This window comes from Rhinopithecus bieti, unplaced genomic scaffold (genome assembly GCF_001698545.2).
Source record: "Rhinopithecus bieti isolate Rb0 unplaced genomic scaffold, ASM169854v2 scaffold_65, whole genome shotgun sequence".
In the NCBI taxonomy this organism is placed as follows: domain Eukaryota; kingdom Metazoa; phylum Chordata; class Mammalia; order Primates; family Cercopithecidae; genus Rhinopithecus; species Rhinopithecus bieti.
The window spans coordinates 5,574,160-5,598,721 of record NW_016803344.1 but is presented as its reverse complement, the minus strand read 5'-3'; the positions used below and the strand labels follow the sequence as shown (position 1 = coordinate 5,598,721).

Below are 24,562 nucleotides of genomic sequence, written 5' to 3'. Positions count from 1 at the left end.
AAAAAAAAAAAAAAAAAAAAAGAAAATAAATAAAATAATCAATGTATAAGTGGACCCATGAGTTCAAACCCATGTTGTTCAAGAGTCAACTGTATTTTTTAAGTTTTAAATTTTTTTGTTGTTGTTTTGAGACAGAGTTTCACTCTTGTCACCCAGGCTGGAGTGCAATGGCTCAGGCTCACTGCAACCTCAACCTCCTGGGTACAAGCAATTCTCCTGCCTCAGCCTCCCATATAGCTGGGATTATAGGTGTCCACCACCACACCTGGCTAATTTTTGTATTTTTAGTAGAGACGGGGTTTCGCCATGTTGGCCAGGCTAGTCTCAAACTCCTGACCTCAGTTGATCTGCCCACCTTGGCCTCCCAAAGCACTGGGATTATAGGCGTGAGCCACCGCATCTGGCCTAAGTTTTAATTTTAAATAAATATGTTAAATAAATAGGTGGAACTCAGATATGGCAAAAGTTGTAAATGTGGTTCTGAAATGACTGAGGTTTGGGAAACACCACATTCATCCAAAAGTATGAGTGATGGTGAAATTTCAGGCAGGGGCTAACTAGAAGAGGAAGCTGCTTTTCATAATCTATTTTGCTCAGTGGACTTCAGCTCCCTGGGCTTCTGTGGGTGTCTGGCTTAGCGCTGAAGCCAGGAAGTCTTTAGTAGCTTTCAGTTTCTTTTGTTAATATAGGCCTGAAAAATCTCTCATTTAGTTCCTAGCCAGAGCTTGGGGGTCCTCCTTCTGTAAGTCCAGTCTCACCCCAACAGTGAGAACTCCCAGAACTTCCCTGCCCTTACCTTAGAAGATCTCTTCTTTTCTGCTTCTTTTCTGCTGATCTGTTTGGATTTCTTGTTCAGCGCTTCAAAGAGAGACAAAAGGAGGAAAGTGAGATGTTTCTGGGGACGTTGAGTTGCAGTGAAGCGAGAGGGGCAGAGGGGCTCGGGAAGTTGCCAGGTGGGGGAGAGGAGAAGCAGCGTGCTAGATGAATCACACTGTAGGACTCAAGCCAGTAGGTTCTTGTCAGCCCGGATGGTGACCTGGAGCCAGGCACTGATAGCAACGTGTCCTCTGAGGGAAGGCAAATGGGATATCCAAGCAGGCACTGGGATCTGCCTGTGGTGCTCTTGTGTGGCCTGGTCCCTCTACCTAGGTGAGCTTGGGCCACTCAGAGTCACCCCAGGTGCCTCTTCCTTCATCTCCATTGTGGCAGGTGCAGGAACATTGTGAAACTCAGAAAATGGACTCCCATCTTGCACACAGATGCACCTGTGTTTCCTATTTTCCATTCCTCAGAGCTTTGGAGCCAGGGGGACCTGATTTGAATCCTGACTCTGCCAATATAATGACTATGTGGCTGTGGGTAACTTACTTATCTTCCATGAGACTCAGTTTTTTCATCTGCACAAAAGATTCCATAGTATCTGCCTTGCAGTATTGTCTTGAGGATAAATGAAGTCTGTTTATAAAGTGAAAAGTCTGTTACACTGAAGAGAAATAAATATTGATGTTCCTCTACTTTCCTGTCTGATATGTGTAGAATATCCTCTTTTCTTTCTTTCTTCTTCTTTTTTTTTTTTTTTTTTTCTTTTGAGACAGAATCTCACTCTGTCACCCAGGCTGGAGTGCAGTGGTGCAATCTCAGCTCACTATAACCTCTGTCTCCTGAGTTCAAGTGATTCTCCTGTCTCAGCCTCCCAAGTAGCTGGGATTATAGGTGTGCACCACCACGCCTGGCTAATTTTTGTATTTTTAGTAGAGATGGGGTTTTGCCATGTTGGCCAGGCTGGTTTCAAACTCTTGACCTTAGGTGATCTGCCCACCTTGACCTCCCAAAGAGCTGGGATTATAGGTGTGAGCTACTGCGACTGGCCGATTATTTATTTATTTATTTATTTATTAAAAAATTTCTTTTTTGAGACAGGGTCTGTCTGTCACCCAGGCTGGAGTGTAATGGTGTGATCACAGCTCACTAGTCTCAACCTCCTGGGCTCAAGCAATCCTCCTGCCTCAGCCTCCCAAATAGCTGGAACCGTAGGCATACACCACCATTCCTGGCTAGTTTTTGTTTGTTTGTTTTTGAGACAGGGTCTCACTCTGTCACCCAGGCTGGAGTGCAGTGGCACAATCATGGCTCACAGTCATTGTAGGCTCAAACTCCTGGGCTCAAGTGATCCTCCTGCCTCAGCCTCCCAAGTAGCTAGGACTACAAGCACATGCCACCATGTCTGGTTAATTTTTGTATTTTTAGTAGAGACGGGGTTTCACCCTGTTGACCAGGCTGGTCTTGAACACCTGAGCTCAAGAGATCTGCCCACCTTAGCCTACCGAAGTGCTAGGATTACAGGTACACGCCACCACACCTTGCTAGTTTTTAAACTTTTCCGTAGAGTCAGGGTCTCCGTATGTCACTCAGTCTGGTCTTGAACTCCTAGGCTCAAACAATCCTCATGCCTCAGCTTCCCAAAGTGCTGGGATTACAGGCATGAGCCACCTCACCTAGCCTCAAATATCCTCTTTTCCTAGCAAAAGGCAAGGTAGTAAGGGATATTAGTTTTGAGCTTAGGCTCTGGAGTTAAGCACCTGATTTTGAATTCTGGCTTTGCCAGTTAAAAACTGTGTGATCCATGCTAGTTTCTTAACTGTCCTAAGCCTCAAGTTCCTCAACTGTGAAATACAAATAAAGACCATACTCGCCTCACAGTGCCTACCACACAGTATGCCTATGATTATTACCTGGTGAAGTCAAACCAGATCTCCAATGCCCCTCATATTTTCCCCTGAGTCATCATTCCCAACCCTGACATGACAGGACTAGTCCATCCTAGCCTTGCGTATGTTCTGGAGCATTTCCTGAAATTTGTTACTGTTGACAGGAGTTCTGTGATTCATTAAGTTTCAGAAATGCTACGTTAAACAAAGTTTAGCAAGTGTCTTAACTTCAGGCCTTTCAGAGGCTCTACCATATGCTAAGCTGCATATTAGATTGGTGGCATGCAGGGCTTTCCCAAACCAAATGAGTCAAGGGACCCTATTCTCCCAGGATTATTTCATGGAACGAGCAAGAAGGAGCTGTCCATGGCAGTGGATCCTGGTAGCACCCCGGGAAGCATGCTTGGTTTCCTGCAGCCCCTCTCCTGGGCCAGAGCCCAGAGGCTAGGTGACTTACCCACAATAGAGACAGAAGGGAAATCCAGTAGGTTCACAGAGGAGTTGCTTCTCAGGCTCCTGTCATCTTGGAGCTTCTCCTCAGGTGGCAGGTGGCTGTAGACAGTGAAGAAGCAGAGGAAGACCAGCAGGGTGGCCAGGAGTAGGCGGGTGACATCCATCCCAGGAGGCCTGAGTGGGACAGAGAAGGTGGTCAGATGGGTGGGTCAGGGTAATGGTAAGAGGCCTTCTTGCTTTCTTTGTGCTTCTTTGGGCTGGTGTTGTGACTCTGTTAGGCAAGTGTCCTGGTGGAGTCGGAGGGTTAGCAAGGCTTAGGATGGGGAAGGGGAATTGATGAGGGAAGAAGAGAGAAGAGAGATGGGAAGAGGAAGAAAGGCTAGGAACAGGAGATTGGAGCAAAGATAAAAGGAATGCATTGCACTGGTCTCTGCTGTCCAGAGGGTGGTGTGTTGGCTGCTTCTGGTTTTTTTAATGTCTGTGGCCCCAGGAGACCCTAGGCCTGGGCAGAGTTGTTGAAGGGCCCCCAGCAGGGCCTCACAGTAGCAGAGGTTTTATTAAGGTGCACAGAATAAGGCTAATAAATTAAGAATCAGTGAGAAAGATGCAGAGGTAAGTGGCTCCTTCAGACAAGCCTAGATGTTGGCTCATACCCTAGATTCCCAAACCCAGAGAGAAGGAATGCAGGTATAGTTTGTGTCAGGAGGATGGACCTGTCAACATAGGCCTCCTGGATTTATGTATTTATTTATTTGCTAGCTGGAATTTTTTTTTTTAAGACGGAGTCTCACTCTTGTTGCCCAGGCTGGAGTGCAGTGGCACAGTCGCAGCTCACTGCAACCTCCACCTCCCAGGTACAAGCAATTCTCCTACCTCAGCCTCCCGAGTAGCTAGGGCTATAGGCACCCACCACTAAGCCAGGCTAATTTTTGTATTTTTTGGTAGAGATGGGGTTTTACCACGTTGGCCAGGCTAAGCATTTTATATTTTCTAACTCTTTTTATTTTTTTTGAGACAGAGTCTTGCTCTGTGAGCCAGACTAGAGTGCAGTGGCACGATCTTGGCTTACTGCAACCTCTGCCTCCCAGGTTCAAGCGATTCTTCTTCCTCAGCCTCTGAAGTAGCTGGGATTACAGGTGCCCACCACTACACCCGGCTAATTTTTGTATTTTTAGTAGAGATGGGGTTTCACCATGTTGGCCAGGCTGGTCTTGAACTCCTGGCCTGAAGTGATCCACCAGCCACTGCCACTGCACCTGGCCTATATTTTCTAACTCAAGCTCATATAGTTTTTTTTCTGTTGTCATTGTTTGTTTTGAGACAGAGTCGCACTCTGTCACCCAGGCTGGAGTGCAGTGGCATGATCTTGGGCCACTGTAGCCTCAACCTCCCAGGTTCAAGCCATCCTCCCACCTCATCTTCCTGAGTAGCTGGCACTACAGGCATGTGCCCACATGCCTGGCTAATTAAAATTTTTTTTTTTTTGTAGAGATGAGGGCTCACTCTATTACCCAGGTTGGCCTTGAACTCCTGGGCTCAAGCGATCCTCCCACCTCAGCCTCCCAAAGTGAGCCACCACTTGGCCGTATTTGTTCATTTGTGTGTATATATTATATATATATATATGGCATCCCCCTTCTAGGATATTAACTCCTCAGTGCCAGGGGCTCTCTGCCATCCTTTCCAGCTTTATATTTTCTCACAGGAAGTAATGAATTCCAACCAAGCTTGGCTACTTCCTGGTCCCCATATGATGCTTGTCCTTTCCCACTGATTGCAATGCTTAGCTTGCTATACAAACATTTATTTACTTATCATTTGTCAATGGTCATCAAAGCCCTTAGTGACTACGGTACTCATTTGCCCTTCTCACATTTCATATGGCATTTATCCAGTCTGGGAAGTAAGAACAGTTTTTACATTTTAAAATGATGCTATTAAAAAAAAAGAATATCCAACGGAGACCCTATATGGTCCACAAAGCATAAAATATTTGCTATCTGGCCTTTTACAGAAAAAGTTTGCCAACCCCATCTAGATTGTAAGAATCATGACGGATTGGAACAAGAACATCGTGTTTGCTCCATCAATATCTATTAACCAATGGACCACTTAACTATTTCTTGTCTTTTCTTTTCTTTTTTGAGATGGAGTCTCACTCTGTTGCCCAGCCTGGAGCGCAGTGGTGCAATCTCGGCTCACTGCAACCTCCGCCTCCTGGATTCAAGTAATTCTTCTGCTTCAGCCTCCCGAGTAGCTGGGACTACAGGTACCCACCACCACGCCCGGCTAATTTTTGTATTTTTTGTAGAGACAAGGTTTCACCATGTTGGCCAAGCTGGTCTCAAACGCCTGACCTCAAGTGATCCACCTGCCTTGGCCTCCCAAAGTGCTGGGGTTACAGGTGTGAGCCACCGCACCCAGTCCAACTATTTCATCAGGTAAAGATATTGATGACGTTTATTAAAAGGCTAATGTGCTGATAATATTTCTCATTAATTTATCAGATTTCAGATTTGTTTTAGTACAGGACTGGGTCCTAGTAAGACAAGAGCTAGGACTGGTAAGCTTGGATTGTGGATGCAGAGGAAAAATCTACATCATGAATAGTTATCATAATGTTTTGAAACTTATTATTATACCATGCTGTCTAGAATTCATAAGGATTCAATACAGTAACATTTGGAATATAAATATGAAATATTTGTAAACTAGATAATATTTTAGTTACATAAAATTAAATATATATTTAAAATTTTATTCTGTATCATTGACCTCTTCCAAAAGCAATGTTGTATTTAATTTTAGCTTCTGATTGTTGCTAAAAGACCATTTTCAAATAACAGCATCTAGCTTTAATGGGTATTAATTAGGAAGGCAAATCAGAATAAATTCAACCCGGCTGGGCCGATGGCTCACGCCTGTAATCCCAGCATTTTGGGAGGCTGCAGCGAATGAATCACCTGAGGTCAGGAGTTCGAGACCAGCCTGGCCAACATGGCGAAACCCCGTTTCTACTAAAAATACAAAAATTAGCCAGGCAGTGGCCTCCTGAGTAGGTAGGTGCCTATAAGTCTACCTACTCAGGAGGCTGAGGCAGGAGAATTGCCTGAACCCAGGGGTAGGAGGTTGCAGTGAGCTGAGATCATGCCACTTCACTCCAGCTTGGGTGAAAGAAACTGTCTCCAAAAAAAAAAAAAAAAAAAAAAGAAAGAAAGAGAAAGAAATTCAACTTCAAAAACAAGGAAAGTAAAGGATGAAGATGTGGCGGAATGTGGTGGGGAGACGCTCTGATTAACAAAAGGCTCTTGGCTGGGAGTGGTGGCACAAGACTGTGGTCCCAGCTACTCGGGTGGCTGAGGTGGGAGAATCACCTGACCCCAGGAAGTTGAGGGTACAGGGAGCCATGATTGTGCCATTGCACTCCAGCCTGGGCAACAGAGTGATACTCTGTCTCAAAAACAAGAACAAGTAAGCTCGATTAAGGCAAGTTACAAGAGGCATGTTATTAATTGGAAGGCGGTATGTGTAGTTATTTTATGTCTTTGGGTTTTCCTTACCATAAATAATATACTCATGGGCCAAAAACTGTAATGGGAATTTCTGCAAAGAAGTGAGAGTGGCCAGAAAATCTGAATTAGAAAAAGAGGCCAGGCATGGTGGCTAACGCCCATAATCCCAGCACTTTAGGAGGCCACAGGCGGAGGATTCCTTGAGCCCAGGAATTTGAGACCAGCCTGGCAACATAGTGAGACCTCATCTCTACAACAAATTTTTTTAAAAAATTAGCCCGGTGTTGTAGAGTACAGCCCTACTGGGTCTGGGTCTGTGGGTTTTTTCTCCTCATGTGCGGAGACGAGAGATCGTAGGAATAAAGACACAAGACAAAGAGATAGAAGAAAAGACAGCTGGGTCCGGGGGACCGCTACCACCAAGGCGTGGAGATTGGTAGTGGCCCTGAATGCCTGGCTGCGCTGTTATTTATGGGATACAAGACAAGGGGGCAGGGTAAGGAGTGCGGGCCATCTCCAATGATAGGTAAGGTCACGCGAGTCATGTGTCCACCAGACAGGGGGCCCTTCCCTGTTTGGCAGCCGAGGCGGAGAGACAGAGAGGACAGCTTATGCCATTATTTCTTCTATACATTTCAAAGACTTTAGTACTTTCACTAATTCTGCTACTGCTATCTAGAAGGTGGATCCAGGTGTACAGGGTGGAATATGAAAGCAGACCAGGAGCATGACCACTGAAGCACAGCATTACAGGGAGATAGTCAGTCCTCTGGATGGCTTCCACAAGAGGTGGTGGAGCAGAGTCTTCTCTAACTCCCCCGGGGAAAGGGAGAGTCCCTTTCCCAGTCTGCTGAGTAACTGGTGCCTTCCCCAGGTACTGACGCTACCACTAGACTAAGGACCGCTAGGTAACGGGTGCCTTCCCAGGTGCTGGCATTACTGCTAGACCAGGGAGCCCTCTAGTAGCCTTGTCCAGGTGTGACAGAGGGCTTATATGCTTGTCTCTGGTCACTTTCTCACCGTGTCCCTTCAGCTCTTATCTCTGTATTGCCTGGTTTTTCCTAGGTTATAATTGTAGAACAAAGATTATCATAATATTGGAATAAAGAGTAATGCTACAAACTAATGATTAATGATATTCATATATAATCATATCTATAATCTATTTCTAGTGTAACTATTCTTATTCTGTATATTTTCTTTATTATACTGAAACAACTTGTGCCCTCGGTCTCTTGCCATGGCACCTGGGTGGCTGGCCGCCCACAGGTGTGATAGTACACACCTGTGGTCCCAGCCACTTGGGAGGGTGAGGTGGGAGGGAGGATTGCTTGAACCTGGGAGGTTGAGGCTGTAGTGAGCTGTGATCGTACCAAAAAAGAAAAGAAAAGAAGAAAGAAAAAGGTGGCAGGAGTTTGGGGGAAGATTAACTTAGACCCAGGAACAGGATTGAGAATGAGGGCACTGAATCAACAGTCCAATTCAGTATTACAAATCTAAGGGGTAGTGGACAGCTCATGACCAGAGGCCAATATCCATGGGACCAAAGTCCACACTGATCACTTGCCATGAACACTTGATAATGTAGGTACAAGCTCACTTCACCATCAGAGCAGCCACAAGCCTAATGTAAACACTAGTCACTGCATAATGGGCAGGCAGGAGATCTCACCAGGTCAAATCCCCAGCCTAACTCACGACAAGTGAATCCTAGGGGTTAGTTTAAAACAGTTCTCCTGGTAGAACCATACAATTGGACTGAGTCTTGGATTGGTGACGTCTCAGTGGAGTAAATCTTATTTGGGTATTATAGGGAGAGAGTTAAAGACCAGTATTCCTTACCTCAGTTCTGGAGGGATATGTATATTCTAAATGTAATACAGGTCCATAATGTTTAGATGTATTAGGACCCTTGGCGTCAGATGTTTTTTAGAATTCAGAACTTTGTGGATGTTAGAAAAGTAGTATCATCCATATATTATATTAAACCACATATACGGGTCTGGGAAAGCCCTATAATAAAAATCTTAATGCTTCTATAGCAAAAAGGCACTGATCTTCATAATAGGGAGGATGAATAGAGACTATGAATTGATTCACATCAATTCAGGACGCATTTTGTTGCCAAATGTCTTCAGGTAAGTTCAGATTTTGCTGCCAAATGAGTTGCCAAAGGAGAAACAAAACCTTATAGTTTTCAGGGTGTTGGGATTTTGCAATTACGGGTAAAGGTTTGTGGATCTGTACAGACCTCGTTGCTGTTACTACTCATCAGAGAAACACTCCCTGCTATTAATACAGGACAATGATGCTAGGCCGGGCGCTGTGGCTCACGCCTATAATCCCAGCACTTTGCGAGGCCGAGGCAAGTGGATCACCTGAGGTCAGGAGTTCGAGACCAACCTGACCAACATGGTGAAAGCTCATCTCTACTAAAAATACAAAAATTAGCTGGGCTTGGTGGCGCATGCCTGTAATCCCAACTACTTGGGAGGCTAAGGCAGGAGAATCACTTGAATCCAGGAGGCAGAGGTTGTAGTGAGCCAAGATTGTGCCACTGCACGCCAGCCTGGGTGACAGAGTAAGACTCTGTCTCAAAAAACAAAACAAAAAAAGCAGGACAATAATGCTGACAGCAATCAGTAGCTGTGTAACTAAGTTTCTCAACTGTCTTTCCACTCCACACTGTTACTTGATCTGTGATATTTCTGATGACAATTCTCCTTTTAAATTCATCATCTCCATTAAGTTACTATTTAGGACTTAAGATGAGTTTCTCTTCAGCATGGTGGATAAAAAGAAGAATCCAGACACATGAGTAAGATCACCTGGATGAACCTGTCATTTAAATGGCTGTGTGACCCTAGGTCCATCTGAGTCTCAGCTTTCTCAGTTTTAAAATAAGGGGATAGGGCCTGGCACTCACGCCTGTAAGCCCAGCACTTTGGGAGGCTGAGGCGGGTGGGTCACTTGAGGCCAGGAATTTGAGACCAGCCTGGCCAACATGGTGAAACCCCATCTCTACTAAAAATACAAAAATTAGCCGGGCTTGGTGGTGCATGCCTACTACTTGGGAGGCTGAAGCTCAAGAATGGCTTGAACCCAGGAGGTGGAGGTTGCAGTGAGCTGAGATTGTGCCACTGCACTCCAGCCTGGGCAACGGAGCAAGACTCTGTCTCAATAAATAGATAAATAAATAAATAAATAAATAAATAAATGAGTGTAGGGAAAAGAAAGAGAGATCAGGCTGGGCATGATGGCCCACGACTGTAATCCCAGCACTCTGGGAGGGAGAGGCAGGTGGATCACGAGGTCAGAAGATCGAGACCATCCTGGCTAACATGGTGAAACCCCGTCTCTACTAAAAATACAAAAAAATTAGCCGGGTGTGGTGGCGGGTGCCTGTAGTCCCAGCTACTCAGGAGGCTGAGGCAGGAGAATGGCATGAACCCGAGAGGCGGAGCTTGCAGTGAGCTGAGATTGTGCCACTGCACTCCAGCCTGAGCGACAGAGCGAGACTCCCTCTAAAAAAAAAAAAGAAAGAGAGATCAAGTTGTTACTGTGTCTATGTAGAAAAGGAAGACATAAGAAACTCCATTTTGATCTGTACTAAGAAAAATTGTTTCTGCTTTGAGATGCTGTTAACCTGTAACTTTAGCTCCAACCCCGTGCTCACAGAAACATGTGCTGTATTGAATCAAAGTTTAATGGATTTAGGGCTGTGTAGGATGTGCCTTGTTAACAATACGTTTTCAGGCAGTGTGCCTGGTAAAAAGTCATCGCCATTCTCCATTCTGATTAACCAGGGACACAATGCTCTGCGGAAAGCCACAGGGACCTCTGCCCAAGAAAGCCTGGGTATTGTCCAAGGCTTCCCCCAACTGAGACAGCCTGAGATATGGCCTTATGGGAAAGGAAAGACCTTACATCCCCCAGCCTGACACCTGTAAAGGGTCTGTGCTGAGGAGGAGTAGGGAAAGAGGGAGGCCTCTTTGCAGTTGAGATAAGAGGAAGGTTTCTGTTTCCTGCTCCTCCCTGGAAATGGAATGTCTCGGTGTAAAGCTGATCATTCTCATTTATTCTATTCTAAGATAGGAGAAAACTGCCCTGTGGCTAGAGACAAGATACACTGACAACAATACTGCTCTGTTGCTCTGTGCTACACTGAGATGGTTGGGTAAAGAAAAACATAAATCTAGCCTACATACACATCTGGGCACGGTACCTTTCCTTGAACTTATTCATGATACAGATTCCTTTGCTCACATGTTTCCCTGCTGACCTTCTCCCCACCTGTTGCCGTGCTATACTCCCCTCACTAAAATAGTAAAAATAATAATCAATAAATACTGAGGGAACTCAGAGACTGGCACCAGTGCGTGTCCTCCATATACTGAGTGCTGGTCCCCTGGGCCCACTGTTCTTTCTCTATACTTTGTCTCTGTGTCTTATTTCTTTTCTCAGTCTCTTGTCCCACCTGATGAGAAATACCCACAGGTGTGGAGGGGCAGGCCCCCTTCATAAGAGGATAGGACTATATGACTTAGTATAGAGTATGAGGCACAGAGTAGCAACTTGACAAAAATTTGTGAAATGAAAGAAAGAATCTACCTGCTATCCTTAAATTCTATGAATCCTGTCTTAGTCTATTTAGGTGACTATAACAAAATATCATAGACTGGGTGGTTTCTAAACAACAGAAATTTATTTCTTACAGTTCTGGAGGCTGGGAAGTCTAAGATCAAGGTGCAGGCAGATTCAATATCTAGTGAGGGCCTATTTCTTCATAGACAGTCATCATCTCTCTAATCTCACAAGGTGGAAGGGGTTTCCCTTGGGCTTCTTTTATAAAGGCACTAGTCTCATTCATGAGGGCTCTGCCACCATGACCTAGTCACCCCCAAAAGGCCCCACCTCCTTACACTATCACCTTGGCAGTGAGGATTTCAACATCCGAATCTGAGAGGGCATAAACATTCAGAACATAGCAAATTCCTCATATCCGATTCTTGCCTCCCCATCACTGTGCCACTGGGCAGCTTAAATAGTTACACAGAGAAAGATTTTATAAGGGCCACTTATTATACTTCCTTAAGAGCTGAAGAATTTACAAATGCATAAGTGTGACTGAATCTGACTAAGCCTGGAAAAGAGGGCATGGAAAGCCATGGAAAGTTTGTACAAGCCCACTGCAATTGTATATTTTTTAAAAATTATTCAACACTGACATTTTATTTTCTGAAGTTTTATCATTTTTACAAAACAAAACAAAATGAAACAAAAAGCAGGTATCGAAATCAGCAAAGAGTTTATAGAATTTCTGCACCAGTTTGCACATAAGTCAGTGATTATAAAACTGGTGTCCAATGTAAATACTAATCACAAGCTGAATTCCTCCTTGGTCAGGTGGTTTGTTTTGGAACTACTGGATATTTATAACTTTTTATAAGCACCGGTCATTTTTTGAGAACTGATTTGGTTTGTCCAACAAAGTAAACAATTTTTTGCTGTGTGGCAGTTTCTTTTTTAAAAAAAACACTGAGCTAAAACACAGAATGTGTATTTGTTTGGATCTGAACCAAATCTTCTGAGATCCCACTTACCCTGAAGAACACTGAAGACATTTATGGGGCATATTAAATAGTATCTTAAATACTAGTTGTATGCCTCACAATGTCTAAGGCAGCTATTATATTTCTAAAGAAAGTAGCATTTCATTCAGAGGCTGCCCAGAGTTTGAATTATACCATAGTTTTTCTTCCTTTCTGCAAATCATTCTTTCTGATTTACAGTTTTTTCCAAACAGAGCCATATTATTAGAACAAAAGTTTGATGTTCATGCCCAACAAGCTCTGATATTTTATGGATACATTTGTATAGAGCAAGACTTCTTCCTTTGAACCCTGGGTGACCACAGATAAATTGAGAGGCCATGATTATTGGATGCTGAGAGAAAGTAGCACACTTAAACCCACAGTACAGATAATCAGGAGGCAAGCAGAAACAAAGCTAGAACTCGGTAGTGGTATTCACCCACCACTTATTCCAAAAACATATGTTGCTTAAGTAAGGGAAATATGGTCCATATGGTCCAGTTTTGCAATGTGAATAGCTGCCAGTCTCTCATATTTTTTATAAATATCATTTCCCGACTAGCAATGAGCTAGGAAACTGGCCTCAAATTCTGACCAAATCTCTCAGTATTAGGTAAAAATAACACAAAACAAAACAAAAAAACCAGCCAATAGGGGTTAAAAATTGCACAATTAAACTTGAATGTAAATTATACCATGTACAGACTGGTATAAACATCACTGAAACGGTTTTGAAAGGATGAAACATTTATATTTTAACACAATTTCTTCTATATTATCCCAATTTTCATTAAAGGAAAACTGACCTGTAATTTTCTTCTTTACAGATACGAAAAAGCAAGAAGACAAAGCTGAGATAAACAGACGCCACCCCCAGGGCAGCGGCGGCGCTTGGGTGTTTTGGTCTTTGTACCAGCAATTCCCACTCCTGAGGCAGGTTTCCACTTCCTGCCAGACTACACGGTTTTTCTTGCAGTCAAGACACGAACCATGGACCCTACTCCTCCAGCAGCAAGTGCCTTTGCATGCCATTGCAGTAACACAGCACTGCTATTGTCAGAGGGGCTCTCAAATCCCTTATAAATACACTTCATTAGGAGATCCACACCATTCTTGTCCAGAGATTGAACTGCCTTTTCAATATCATCTTCAAAAGAGATGAGCACCTTCAAGACAATGCTGCCTGCCCGCCCGGTCCTTCACTGCCTGACTCTTGGTGTTGATAGGGAGGTACTTCAGAGCTGCCTGTAGGGCAGCTGTCATGTTTCCTCGCCGCAGGCAGGAGTCCACCTCGCCCTGGTCGGGCCCGGCCTGGCCGTCGCCCCCATCTTCTTCGTCCACGAACTTGTTCTTGTCAATTCATCCACGTCCACCTTCCGGAACCGGGCCGACGACACTGTTCTTCGACATCCCAATCCCTACCAGCGGCAAAGGCCTCTTCTTGGCGCTGCCTCTACCTCAGCAAGCCGAGCTCAGCAGCCCACTGCCCGGCGCCTGATTCACTTCCCTCTTCCGCTCTGGGGCTGCAATTGTATTAATAGCAGTGAGTGTGTCCCTCATGAGTGGTAACAGCAATGAGGGTTTGTACGGGTGCAGTGCAATTGGTTGATGTAACCCAGGAGTCTTGTGGATGTGTGTGCACACGTGTATGTTCATATGTAAGATCTCTGCTTGAGGGAATATAGGAGACAACAGTGTCGAGATCATCCCTGAGTAGGGTACACTCAGCGTCCTGAGTATGCACTGAGGGAATCCCCTTAGCTACAGCACTGGGGATAGCATTGTATCTTAATCCTTCAGGGTTAAGGCCTTGTTCCCCACAGCAAAGGAAAGGACTACAGTCTCCCAGTCATGTGGCATGACTAAGTACCTATTGGGACGGAGGTGTAGCAAGAGATGAGAACGGAAGAAGAGGCAAAGGCACCTCCACCTCCCGGGTTCAAGCGATTCTCCCACCTCAGCCTCCAGAGTAGCTGGGATTACAGGCATGCACCACCACCATGCCCGTCTAATTTTGTACTTTTAGTAGAGATTGGGTTTCACCATGTTGGCCAGGCTGGTCTCAAACTCCTGATCTCAGGTGATCCACCCACCCCAGCCTCTCAAAGTGCTGGGATTACAGGCGTGAGCCACTGCACTCGGCCTTTTTAACTTTTTTGAGATGTGGGCTCACTGTGTTGCCCAGGCTGGCCTGAAACTCCTGGCCTTAGGTAATCCTCCTGCTTCAGCCACTCAAGTAGCTGGGACTATAGGGGCACCACTGCGCCTGGCTTCCCTTTTAATTTTTATTTTAACATTGTTTTAGTATTTTTTGTTTGTTTGTTTAAGCAGCCTTCTTGAAGACAGTGAATAGTGTCAGCTGCTGACCACACTAGGTGTTCATGAGGCACAACTTTGACAGCCTGCCCTGGGCTTTGCTAGTGACACTAGTTAAGGCAGCCAGAGTGTCTGGGTAGCCAGCAAGCTGGCATTGGAGGGGAAGTGACTAGGCTCAGTTAGTCATAATAGTGGCTTCCACCAGCCCTGCCAAGCACCAATGGCCAGAGACCTGGGGAGTCTGGGTGAGGTTCATCCCTATGAAGGAAAGTGAACAGAAATCAAAAAGTATCAGCTGGACCCCAGCATGGAGGAGCAGCTGCAGACTTCAGCAGATTCATTCAGGTTAGTGCAGATGAAGGCAGGCTTTCCTTTGATCAGGCTTTTGAAACAAAGCATATACTTGGGAAGAAAGGGAAATGATAGCAAGAGGGAATTCTTGACCTCGAAATTGTCTGCGAAACATTGTGCATATGTGATTTTTCAGGGAGACGGTCCATAGCTTTCTCTGGGTCCATAATGGCTTCTCTGGCCCTGAAAAACCTCAGAATGTTTGTATATGATATTCCTATAACCTGCATGTGGCTCATCCACAATCACAGATACATAAGGGCAGGGGAGGTTGTTGATTTCTTTCAGTTTAGGTAGTAGTAGTGTAGTTCTACAGTGGCGAAAGTGTCTTGTTGAAAGGGGCACATCATTCTAGACTGGTACTGGTTCAGAGTATATTTTAAAAATGTAATACCGAAACAAATTAAAGATTATAAAAAGTGGCTGGGCACGGTGGCTCAGGCCTATAATCCCAGCACTTTGGGAGGCCGAGGCGGGTGGATCACGAGGTCAGGAGTTCAAGACCAGCCTGGCTAACACGCTGAAACTCCGTCTCTACTAAAATACAAAAATTAGCCGAGCATGGTGGTGAGCACCTGTAATTCCAGCTACTCAGGAGGCTGAGGCAGGAGAATCACTTGAACCCGGGAGGTGGAGGTTGTAGTGAGCCGAGATTGTGCCATTGCATTCCAGCCTGGGCAACAGAGTGAGACTCTATCTCAAAAAAAAAAATTATAAAAAATATGATCCTGTAAATATCAAAACATTCAAATATGTACATGTTTGCATATGCAGAGAAAAAAGTCTGGAAGGAAAAACATTTAAGTGATGATTGCTCCTTAGGAGTGGGATTGAGGATGGAGAGTGAAGTAGAAACATGCATGTTTTCCTTTATGTACTTCTGTATTTGAATTTTTAAAAATAAGCGTGTCTTATTTACTTTTTTATTACTTTGTAATTAAAAAAACAAACACAGGATGGCCAAGTGCAGTGGCTTACACCCGTACTCCCAGCACTTTGGGAGGCCAAGGTGGGAGGATCGCTTGAGTCCAGGAGTTTGAGACCAGCCTGGGTGACACAGGGAGACCTCGTCCCTACAAATTATTTAAAAATTAGTCAGTCACGGTGGCGCACGCCTGTGGTCCCAGTTACTCAGGAGGCTGATGTGGGAGAATTGCCTGAGCTCAGGAGGTTGAGGTTGCAGCGAGCCATGATTGTGCCACTGCACTCCAGCCTGGGCAACAGAGCAAGTCCCTGTCTTAAAATAAAATAAAACAAAACAAAGGATGATATTATGGAAATAAAATACCGGATGCTACCTGACATAGCCTGAAAAGATTTAAAGAAGCTGGATGGAGAGTCATATACAGTTTGTGACAACGATGTTGAGGAATTTGTAGGACTCTCCTTCCCTTTCGTAGTTCAAATTCAGGGTGGAGTTTGCTCTCAACAACTACTGCTCTGTCACCAAAACATACAGCTTGCTTGTCGTGTATTTTCTGTCACCTGAGGCCCCTTTTTGCCCTGGGATACTCTCAAACTCTATTACCCTTCTGGTTCATCAGCCACTGTTTCTGAAATGCTAAAACTTGGGAAAGGCAATACACAATTTTGTTGGGGTTTAGTTTCTTAGCCAAACTAGCTGTCCCAAATTCTGAGGGTCAGGGTCCAGGGGAGAACCACCTGTCATTATTAGTTACCTCAATTCTGTACACCAGATGTTCAGCAGCTGCAGGGGGACCCTGCTTCCCCCTACATCTTCCACTCACCTGGGTTATGTTACAGCTGCGGCAAGAGCCTGGCTGGGGTGAGCATATGAGGCTAGCTGAAGGACTTTCAGTAAAGTCCACTCAGGTTTATCAGTAATGTCCATGATCAGACATAATTTCTGGGGTAGCATGAGGGTGGCAATATGTTTCATTTACTTAGTGTTGTCCTAGAATAGCCAATCAATCATCACATTTACTTTTATTTATATTTTAATTTTTTAGAGACAGGGTCTTGCTCTGCTGTCCAGGCAGTAGTGCAGTGGCACAATCATAGCTCACTGTGATCTCAGCCTCCTGGGCTTAAGTGATCCTTCCACCTCAGCCTCCCGAGTAGCTGGGACTACACGCACACGCCACCACGACTGGCTAATTTTAAAATATTTTGTAGATATGGGGGGGGGGGTCTTGCTATGTTGCCCAGGCTGGTCTTGAACTCCTGACCTCAAGTGATCCTCCTGCCTCAGCCTCCCACACTGTTGGGATTACAGGCATGAGCCACTGAGCCTGGCTAACAAATATGTTTTGAATGCTATTCAAAAGTCTTATCTGACGGCTCTCCCTTCCAGGGGAGTTAATCTCTCTTCTCTGAACACATTCTATCGTAATTATTTGTTCATTTGTCTGCCTCTTCTAGACTGAGGATTCATCAAGGGCAGAACCTGTGCCTTATTCATCTCCATACCCACTACCCCACCCCCAGGCCACACCAACCCAGGGCCTAACATTGTGCTCAGTGCAAAATAAGGCCTCAGGAAATGTTTCTGTCAACTGAATCAAGTTACTGTATGTTCGATACATGTGAAGAACGGATGCCCTACCTTTAAATGGCTTTCAGTGCTTCAGGGAAGAGAGACAAGTAACTAACAAAAGGAGGAGGGAGAAGTGCTAGAGTTGAGGCACAAGTGAAACAAATGCCTTGGGTATGCAGAAGAGAGTGGTTCCACGTATGGGGTCTCGGGCCTTTCTAATTTCCTCAGACCCCTGATTTCGGTCTGCAGCTCCTAGAGAGCTCCACACTCACCTCTGTGTGGCTCCTGCTGGGCCCCCCTCTCTAAAGTGGTTCTGTGTAGCAGGCAGGAGTGCCCTTTCTTCTCCAGACTCTGCAGCCTTTTCCCTCTGGCAGTCTCCTTGAATTTCCTGCTTTACAGGGTGGCTCTTTTTTTTTTTTTTTTTTTTTGAGACAGGGTCTCGCTCTGTCACTCAGGCTGGAGTGCAGTGGTGCCATCTCAGCTCACTGTAACCTCTGCCTTCAGGGTTCAAGCAATTCTCCCACCTCAGCCTCCCTAGTAGTTGGGTCGACAGGGATGCGCCACCATGCCTGGCTAATTTTTTTTTTTTTTTTTTTTTGGATTTTTGGTAGAGATGGGGTTTTACCATGTTGCCCAGGCTGATGAATTATTCGATTTTTGAGTTCTTTTCTAACGTTGACTTGCAATTATTCCAAATAAGTGGCATCCCTTTCAGAGAGGCTACAACATATTCCGTTGAATATTTCTTTCTTTCTGTTTTTATACATAGGATCTTGCTCTGTCATCCAGGCTGGAAGGCAATGGCAAGACCATAGCTCACTGCAGCCTTGACCTCCTGGGCTCAAGCGATCCTCCCACCTCAGCCTCCCAAGCAGCTGAGACTACAGGTGTGAGCCACCATACCAGGCCAATTATTTTTTTAGTAGAGGTGAGGTCTCACAATGTTGCCCAGGTTGGTCTTGAACTCCTGGGCTCAAGAGACACTCTCTCCTCAGCCTCCCAAAGTGCTGGAATTACAAGGGTGAGCCATTGTGCCTGGCCTGAATATTTCTTTCATTGTGAGGATTTGCCCTCTGGGAATAAATCTGACCTCTGAAAACAGACAATGATTTCCAGCTAACTCTGGTAAGAATAATAATGTTTTTGATTGAAAATGAGCTGTGGCCTAAGTAATGGGATTTTAATAACTTAAAATTGATTTTAGTTTTTAGCTAATTCAGCCAGAATTGAGACAGTCAGTAGAATGTTTTTCCCCAAAGTTGTAATATTGAGATGTCATAAGTTCATTCTAATGCTGCAAGTAGATTAAAATATCTTTGAATTCTAGACATGCCTTCAGAGGCAATTTTTTTTTTTTTTTTTTTTTGAGACGGAGTCTTGCTCTGTTGCCAGGCTGGAGTGCAGTGGCGTGATCTCGGCTCACTGCAACCTCCACCTCCCGGGTTCAAGCGATTCTCCTGCCTCAGCCTCCTGAGTAGCTGGGATTACAGGTGCCTATCACCACACCAGGCTAATTTTTGTATTTTTAGTAGCGACAGGGTTTCACCATGTTGGCCAGGCTAGTCTCGAACTCTTGATCTCAGGCGATCTGCCCTCCTTGGTCTTCCAAAGTGCTGGGATTACAGGCATGTGCCACTGCGCCCGGCCCTCAGGGGCAATTTAAAAGTCACACAAGACAGGGCACCAAGGCTTATGCCTGTAATCCCAGCACTTTGGGAGGTAGAGTCAGGAAGATTGCTTGAGACCAGGAGTTTGAGACCAGCCTGGACAACATGGCAAGACCTCATCTCCACAAAAATTAAAAAAATTAGCTGGGCGCGGTAGTGCATGCCTATAGTTTCAGCTATCTTGGGAGGCTGAGGCAGGAGGATCACTTAAGCCTAGGAGATCAAGGCTGCAGTGAGCTGTGTTTGTGCCACTGCATTCCAGTCTGGGGAACAGAGTGAGACCATGTCTCAAAAAAAGTCATATAAGAAAAAGCATTGGCAGGGTGCAATGACTCACTCGGGTAGTCCCACCATTTTGGGAGGCTGAGGCGGGTACATCACGAGGTCAGGAGTTCAAGACCAGCCTGACTAGCATGATGAAACCTCGTCTCTACTAAAAATACAAAAAATTTGCTGGGCGTGGTGGCATGTGCCTGTAATCCCAGTTACTCAGGAGGCTGAAATAGGAGAATCACTTGAACCCAGGAGGCGGAGGTTGCAGTGAGCCGAGATCACACCATTGCACTCCAGCCTGGGTGACAGAAGGAGACTCTGTCTCAAAAAAAAAAAAAAAAGCGTTATATAATGTAATAATCATAGCTTTCATAATAAGATGGAAACCTGTTTCCATTGAGGACCATGTGAGGTAAATATCAATTTAAATCAGTCTTTTCTAAAAATGGCTATTTAGGAGAGAGGCATATATGATGTTAAACACGGCAGGGTACATTGGCTCATGCCTGTAGTCCCAGCTACTTGAGAGCCTGAGGCAGGTGGCTCACCTAAGCCTGGGAGGTTGAGGCTGTGGTGAGCCATGATCATGCCACTGCACTCCAGCCTGGGTGATAGAGTGAGACCCTGTCTCAAAATAAAAAAAAACAAAAACAAAACAAAACACAATAATGACAACTCAAACTAAAACAAAAAAACCTAAAAACATAAAATGTTAAACTCACTAGATTTTTAAATTAAAGACAGGAGTACAAAACAGGCAGAAAAGGAAAGGAGAGAGGAGAAAAGTACACAGGAAAAGAAATAAATAGAAGAGTTGTGGGAATTGGAGTTAATCAGTAAAGGGAGCTTCACGTTTATCTGCAATTTTAAAAAATATAAAAGATGAAGGCCCAGCACAGGGGCTCATGCCTGTAATCCCAGCACTTTGGGAGGCTGAGGTGGGCAGATCACTTGAAGTCAGGAGTTCAAGACCGACCTGGGCAACATGGCGAAACCCCATCTCTACCAAAAATACAAAAAATTAATCAGGCATGGTGGTATGTGCCTGTGGTCCTAGGAGGCTGAGGTGGGACGATTGCTTGAGCACAGAGGCAGAGGTTGCAGTGAGCTGAGATTTCTGAATCCAGTGGGACTGATTGCAAAGGAGACCCAAGGAACAGTGCTAAGTTAGATGCCGATTACCCACTTTAAGTCCTTTGTTGTGGAGTCTGTTCATTACCAACAGAGTAGAGTACTATGAATATATGCCTGATGTTGCTCATTGTAGACAATGGTGAGAGAAGAATTTTCCAAATGAACTTGCAAAACTTACTGTAGAAAATTCACCCAAACAAGAAGCTGGAATTAGTGAGGGTCAAGGAACAGCAGCGGAAGAAGAAGAGAAGAAAAAACAGAAGAGAGGTGGAAGATGCCAAATAAAACAAAAAAAGACCGTACCACAAAAGGTTACTATAGCCCAAATTCCCAGGGCAAAGAAGAAATATGTGACAAGAGTGTGTGGCCTTGCAAGTTTTGAAATTGATCTTAAAGAAGCACAAAGATTTTTTGCTCAAAAATTCTCCTGTGCTGCCTCAGTAATGGGGAGGATGAAATTATCATTCAGGGAGACTTTACAGATGACATAATTGATGTCATTCCAAAAAATGGCCAGAGGTAGATGATGACAGCATCGAAGATCTTGGAGAAGTAAAGACGTGAATTTTAAAATTTGTCTGTATTTAATGGCCTGAACTGGGAGTTGATATGGCCAAAGGGAGGCATAATATATTATATATAATATATATATAATTAGTATATATATTATATTATAACTATATATAAAGTATAGTATATATTTTAACAGTAGATATATAATATTGACTGTAGTGTTGTGTATTAGATATATATATATTCTACGGTAAAACTGCAGACTGCCCTGCGCGCTCGGCATTTTCACTGTTCTGTCAAGGCTGCTTTTTTTTTTAATTGCCAAAGCCAATAAACAGGGCGATGTCCATGGCTCCAGCATTAATAGAATTTTATGCCAAATAAAAATTTTGGTCATGTTGCGTGGGCGGAGTTGGCTCAACCTGTAATCCCAGCAGCGTTGGGAGCCAGGGAATCCCAGCACGTTGGGAGGCCAGGATGGGCAAGATCATGAGTCAGGGTGGAGACAGCCTGGACCCCATGGGTGACAACACCCGTCTCTACTAAAAAAAATACAAAATTTAGCCGGGCACATCGGTGCGTGACACCTGCTTGTCCCGCTACTCAGGAGCTGAGGCATGAGAATCGCGTTGGAAGCCCGGCGAGGCGGAGGTTGAATGAGCCAAGACTGCGCCACCACTGCACGTCCAGCCTGGATGACAGAGTGAGACTCCGTCTAAAAAAAAAAAAAAAAAAATGGTCATTTGGTACTGACTTTCTCTTTCACGCTCTCTCTTTTTTTTTTTTGAGACAGAGTCTCACATTGTCGCCTGTGCTGGAGTGCAGTGGCGCAATCTCAGCTCACTGCAACCTCCGCCTGCCGGGTTCGAGCAATTCTCCTGCCTCAGTCTCCTGAGTAGCTGGGAATACAGGTGCCCGCCACCATGCCCAGCTAAGTTTTGTATTTTTAGTAGAGACAAGGTTTCACCATGTTTGCCAGGCTGGTCTCAAATTCCTGACCTCGTGATTTGCCCACCTTGGCCTCCCAAAGTGCTGGGATTACAGGCATGAGCCACTGTGCCCGGCCTGACTTTCTCTTTCTCTCTTTTTAACTATATTTTTTGAAAACCTGGTAGACTTTTATGGGGAGCATTTTGTTGATTATTCTACTGATCTAAAGCTGAGTGATTTTTTAAAAGAATTTGAATTTGGCTTCCTGACCAGTAATATGTCTCCTTGCTTCTTTCATGTGATAGTTTTGAGATCGGTGTGAATCTAATAGATTTGTGGTTGAATTTGCTTTGTTGTTACAAAGTCCACCCTATGGGCACAATAACATACTGTTGGTAGGAGTTGTTCGAGCTATTCTGGAGATTATTTGGTAAAGTATACTAAAAGCCTTAAACCACATATGTGCACTGTTTGAACCAGTAAGCCACTTCTTTGACATTAGAAGACATTAGAAGAAATAACCAGTCTTGCGTAAAACTTATGGATGAAAGTATTGATCACAATATTATTTATAATGAAAAATTGCAAAAATTGTTATAAATGAACAATTGGAAAATAGTTAAAAAAGTGATGGTACATTGTGTGGTAGAATATTATGCATATGTTTAAATAATCATATTTTCTAAGATTACTTGGAAACATTTGGTAATGTCAAGGCGGGGCACCTCAGATACATTTTAGGCATTAATCATCATCATTGTTCTGAGTGGAAGGTCATTCAGAGAGGCTAGAGTTTCTTATTCTGGCTATAAATTAAGTGAGTAAAATTCTGCTAACCAATTAAAAATACTGTACACCCATGCTCAATATATAGTCCTGGAAATAGCAATTGAAACATCTCACAAGACAAAAATGACAGTTTTAATGATGCATTAGATGAATTTAATTAACTTTAAATCAGACGCTGCAAAGTGGAAGGAAGACTCGTGGTGTTCTAAATTGCTGTGAGCACTTCTAAGAAACTTAGAGCCCATGAAACCATTGTTTATTGCCATGCAAATTATAATCTTGAATGAGGTTTTTTTAAAAAAAAAAAAACTTAGAAAAATGTAAAGTATTCGAAAGATGTAAAATTAAAACATGAAATTCTGCATTAACTATGAATTTTACTAAATGGAATTACTTTTGAAGCACATCTATCCATTGAGACTATCTGGTATGTGTTACATATGTATTCTGTTGGTGCTGGAAGATGTCTGTGTGCCCGTATCATCATGTGCTCCACAGTTCTTAGCAAATGCAGTTTCAATCCATAGATAGCCAGCAGTGGATGTTACTATAGGAAAATGCGGGATTAAAATTGTCTTTGTGTAAAAAAAAAATCAGAATAATTTTTTCTTAACAACACTAAAATTATTTAACCTCTTGGGCTGTATCTACATGCACATACCAATTTCAATATTGTGACTGCATTGGCTAGTCTAATTGTTAATGCCTAACGGATGCCAAATTGAATAATATTTTAATGGGTGGTTTGAATCTTATGTAGACAGCCTGCTTCAGAACTCTTCTTTGAGACCAAGAACCATATAGCAGGCTCAGACTGTCTGAGGGGCCCTGAGTTAGAATTTGAGAGAAGACTTGAGGCTGTGTCCCTTCTCAACGGACAAAATGACAAGACTCCTTCAGGCAGCTCTTTGTCAGTGTGAAATCTGTGTCCCTGTTCCACTGAAACAGGGGTCAGAGTCCAGGGTTCCTAGCTATTCATTCCCACAGTGTACAAGGAATACAATGCTGATAGGCGATGCTAAATGATTGTTTTAGATCTCCTGACATCATTCCCTTTAGGCTGTTTTATCTATCATTACTCAACAAAGACCTTAGTGGGTATAATACTGATTTTGTTTATGCTCTCCAGAAATCACTTCTCTGCATTTTCTCCTTCTCAGTGATCATGTCTTTTGATTTCTGAATTCCTTTACCTGGGGTGCATTGTGCACAAGCACTCATTAAGCATAGCTGAAGCTGAGCTGATAGTCTGTGAGAGCTCTCAACAACTTTGCAGCAGAAGGAGGGAAGAGGCTTTGATGTGAGATGAAATTTTCTGCAGAAGAGGATTAGGTCAGAACCAAGGAGGTACAGCTGAGCAAATCTTAAGAATGTGTATGCATTAGTTCTATTTGGAGAAAGTAAAAAAGGTTTTGAGATAGACATTTATGAAAGTGTTTTTCGTTTTGTTTTGCTTTGTTGTTTGTTTGCTTGTTTTTTGAGTGGGTCCCAGTAAGGCATCCAAAATAACCAAAGAAAACCCAAAATGACTGGCTGGGTGCGGTGGCTCATGCTTGTAATCCCAGCACTTTGGGAGGCTGAGGTGGGCAGATCACCTGAGGCTAGGAGTTTGAGACTAGCCTGGCCAACACAGTGGAACCATGTCTCTACTAAAAATACAAAAATTAGCCAGGCGTGGTGGCATGTGCCTGTTGTCCCAGCTACTCAGGAGGCTGAGGTGAGAGAATCGTTTGAACTCACCAGGCAGAGGTTGCAGTGAGCCAAGATCATGCCATTGCACTCCAGCCTGGGCGACAGAGTGAGACTTCGTCTCAAAATAAAATAA

At 44.1% G+C, this 24,562-nt stretch overlaps 1 protein-coding gene and 2 pseudogenes across 1 annotated transcript in view; 1 reads left to right on the top strand and 2 right to left on the bottom strand.

Moving 5' to 3' along the window:
• Nucleotides 1-24,562, bottom strand: part of ASIP (agouti signaling protein) — a 90,921-nt gene that overhangs the window by 5,241 nt on the left and 61,118 nt on the right. Inside the window, exons 2-3 of the mRNA XM_017878563.1 lie at nt 3,166-3,335; nt 797-858 (exon numbers count right to left, since the gene is read on the bottom strand). Coding sequence (XP_017734052.1) covers nt 797-858; nt 3,166-3,325 — 222 coding nt within the window. The 5' untranslated portion in view covers nt 3,326-3,335. The remainder of the gene's footprint in view (nt 1-796; nt 859-3,165; nt 3,336-24,562) is intronic.
• LOC108533083 (actin-related protein 2/3 complex subunit 5 pseudogene) lies at nt 13,205-13,827 on the bottom strand (annotated as a pseudogene).
• Nucleotides 14,891-20,968, top strand: LOC108533073 (density-regulated protein pseudogene; annotated as a pseudogene).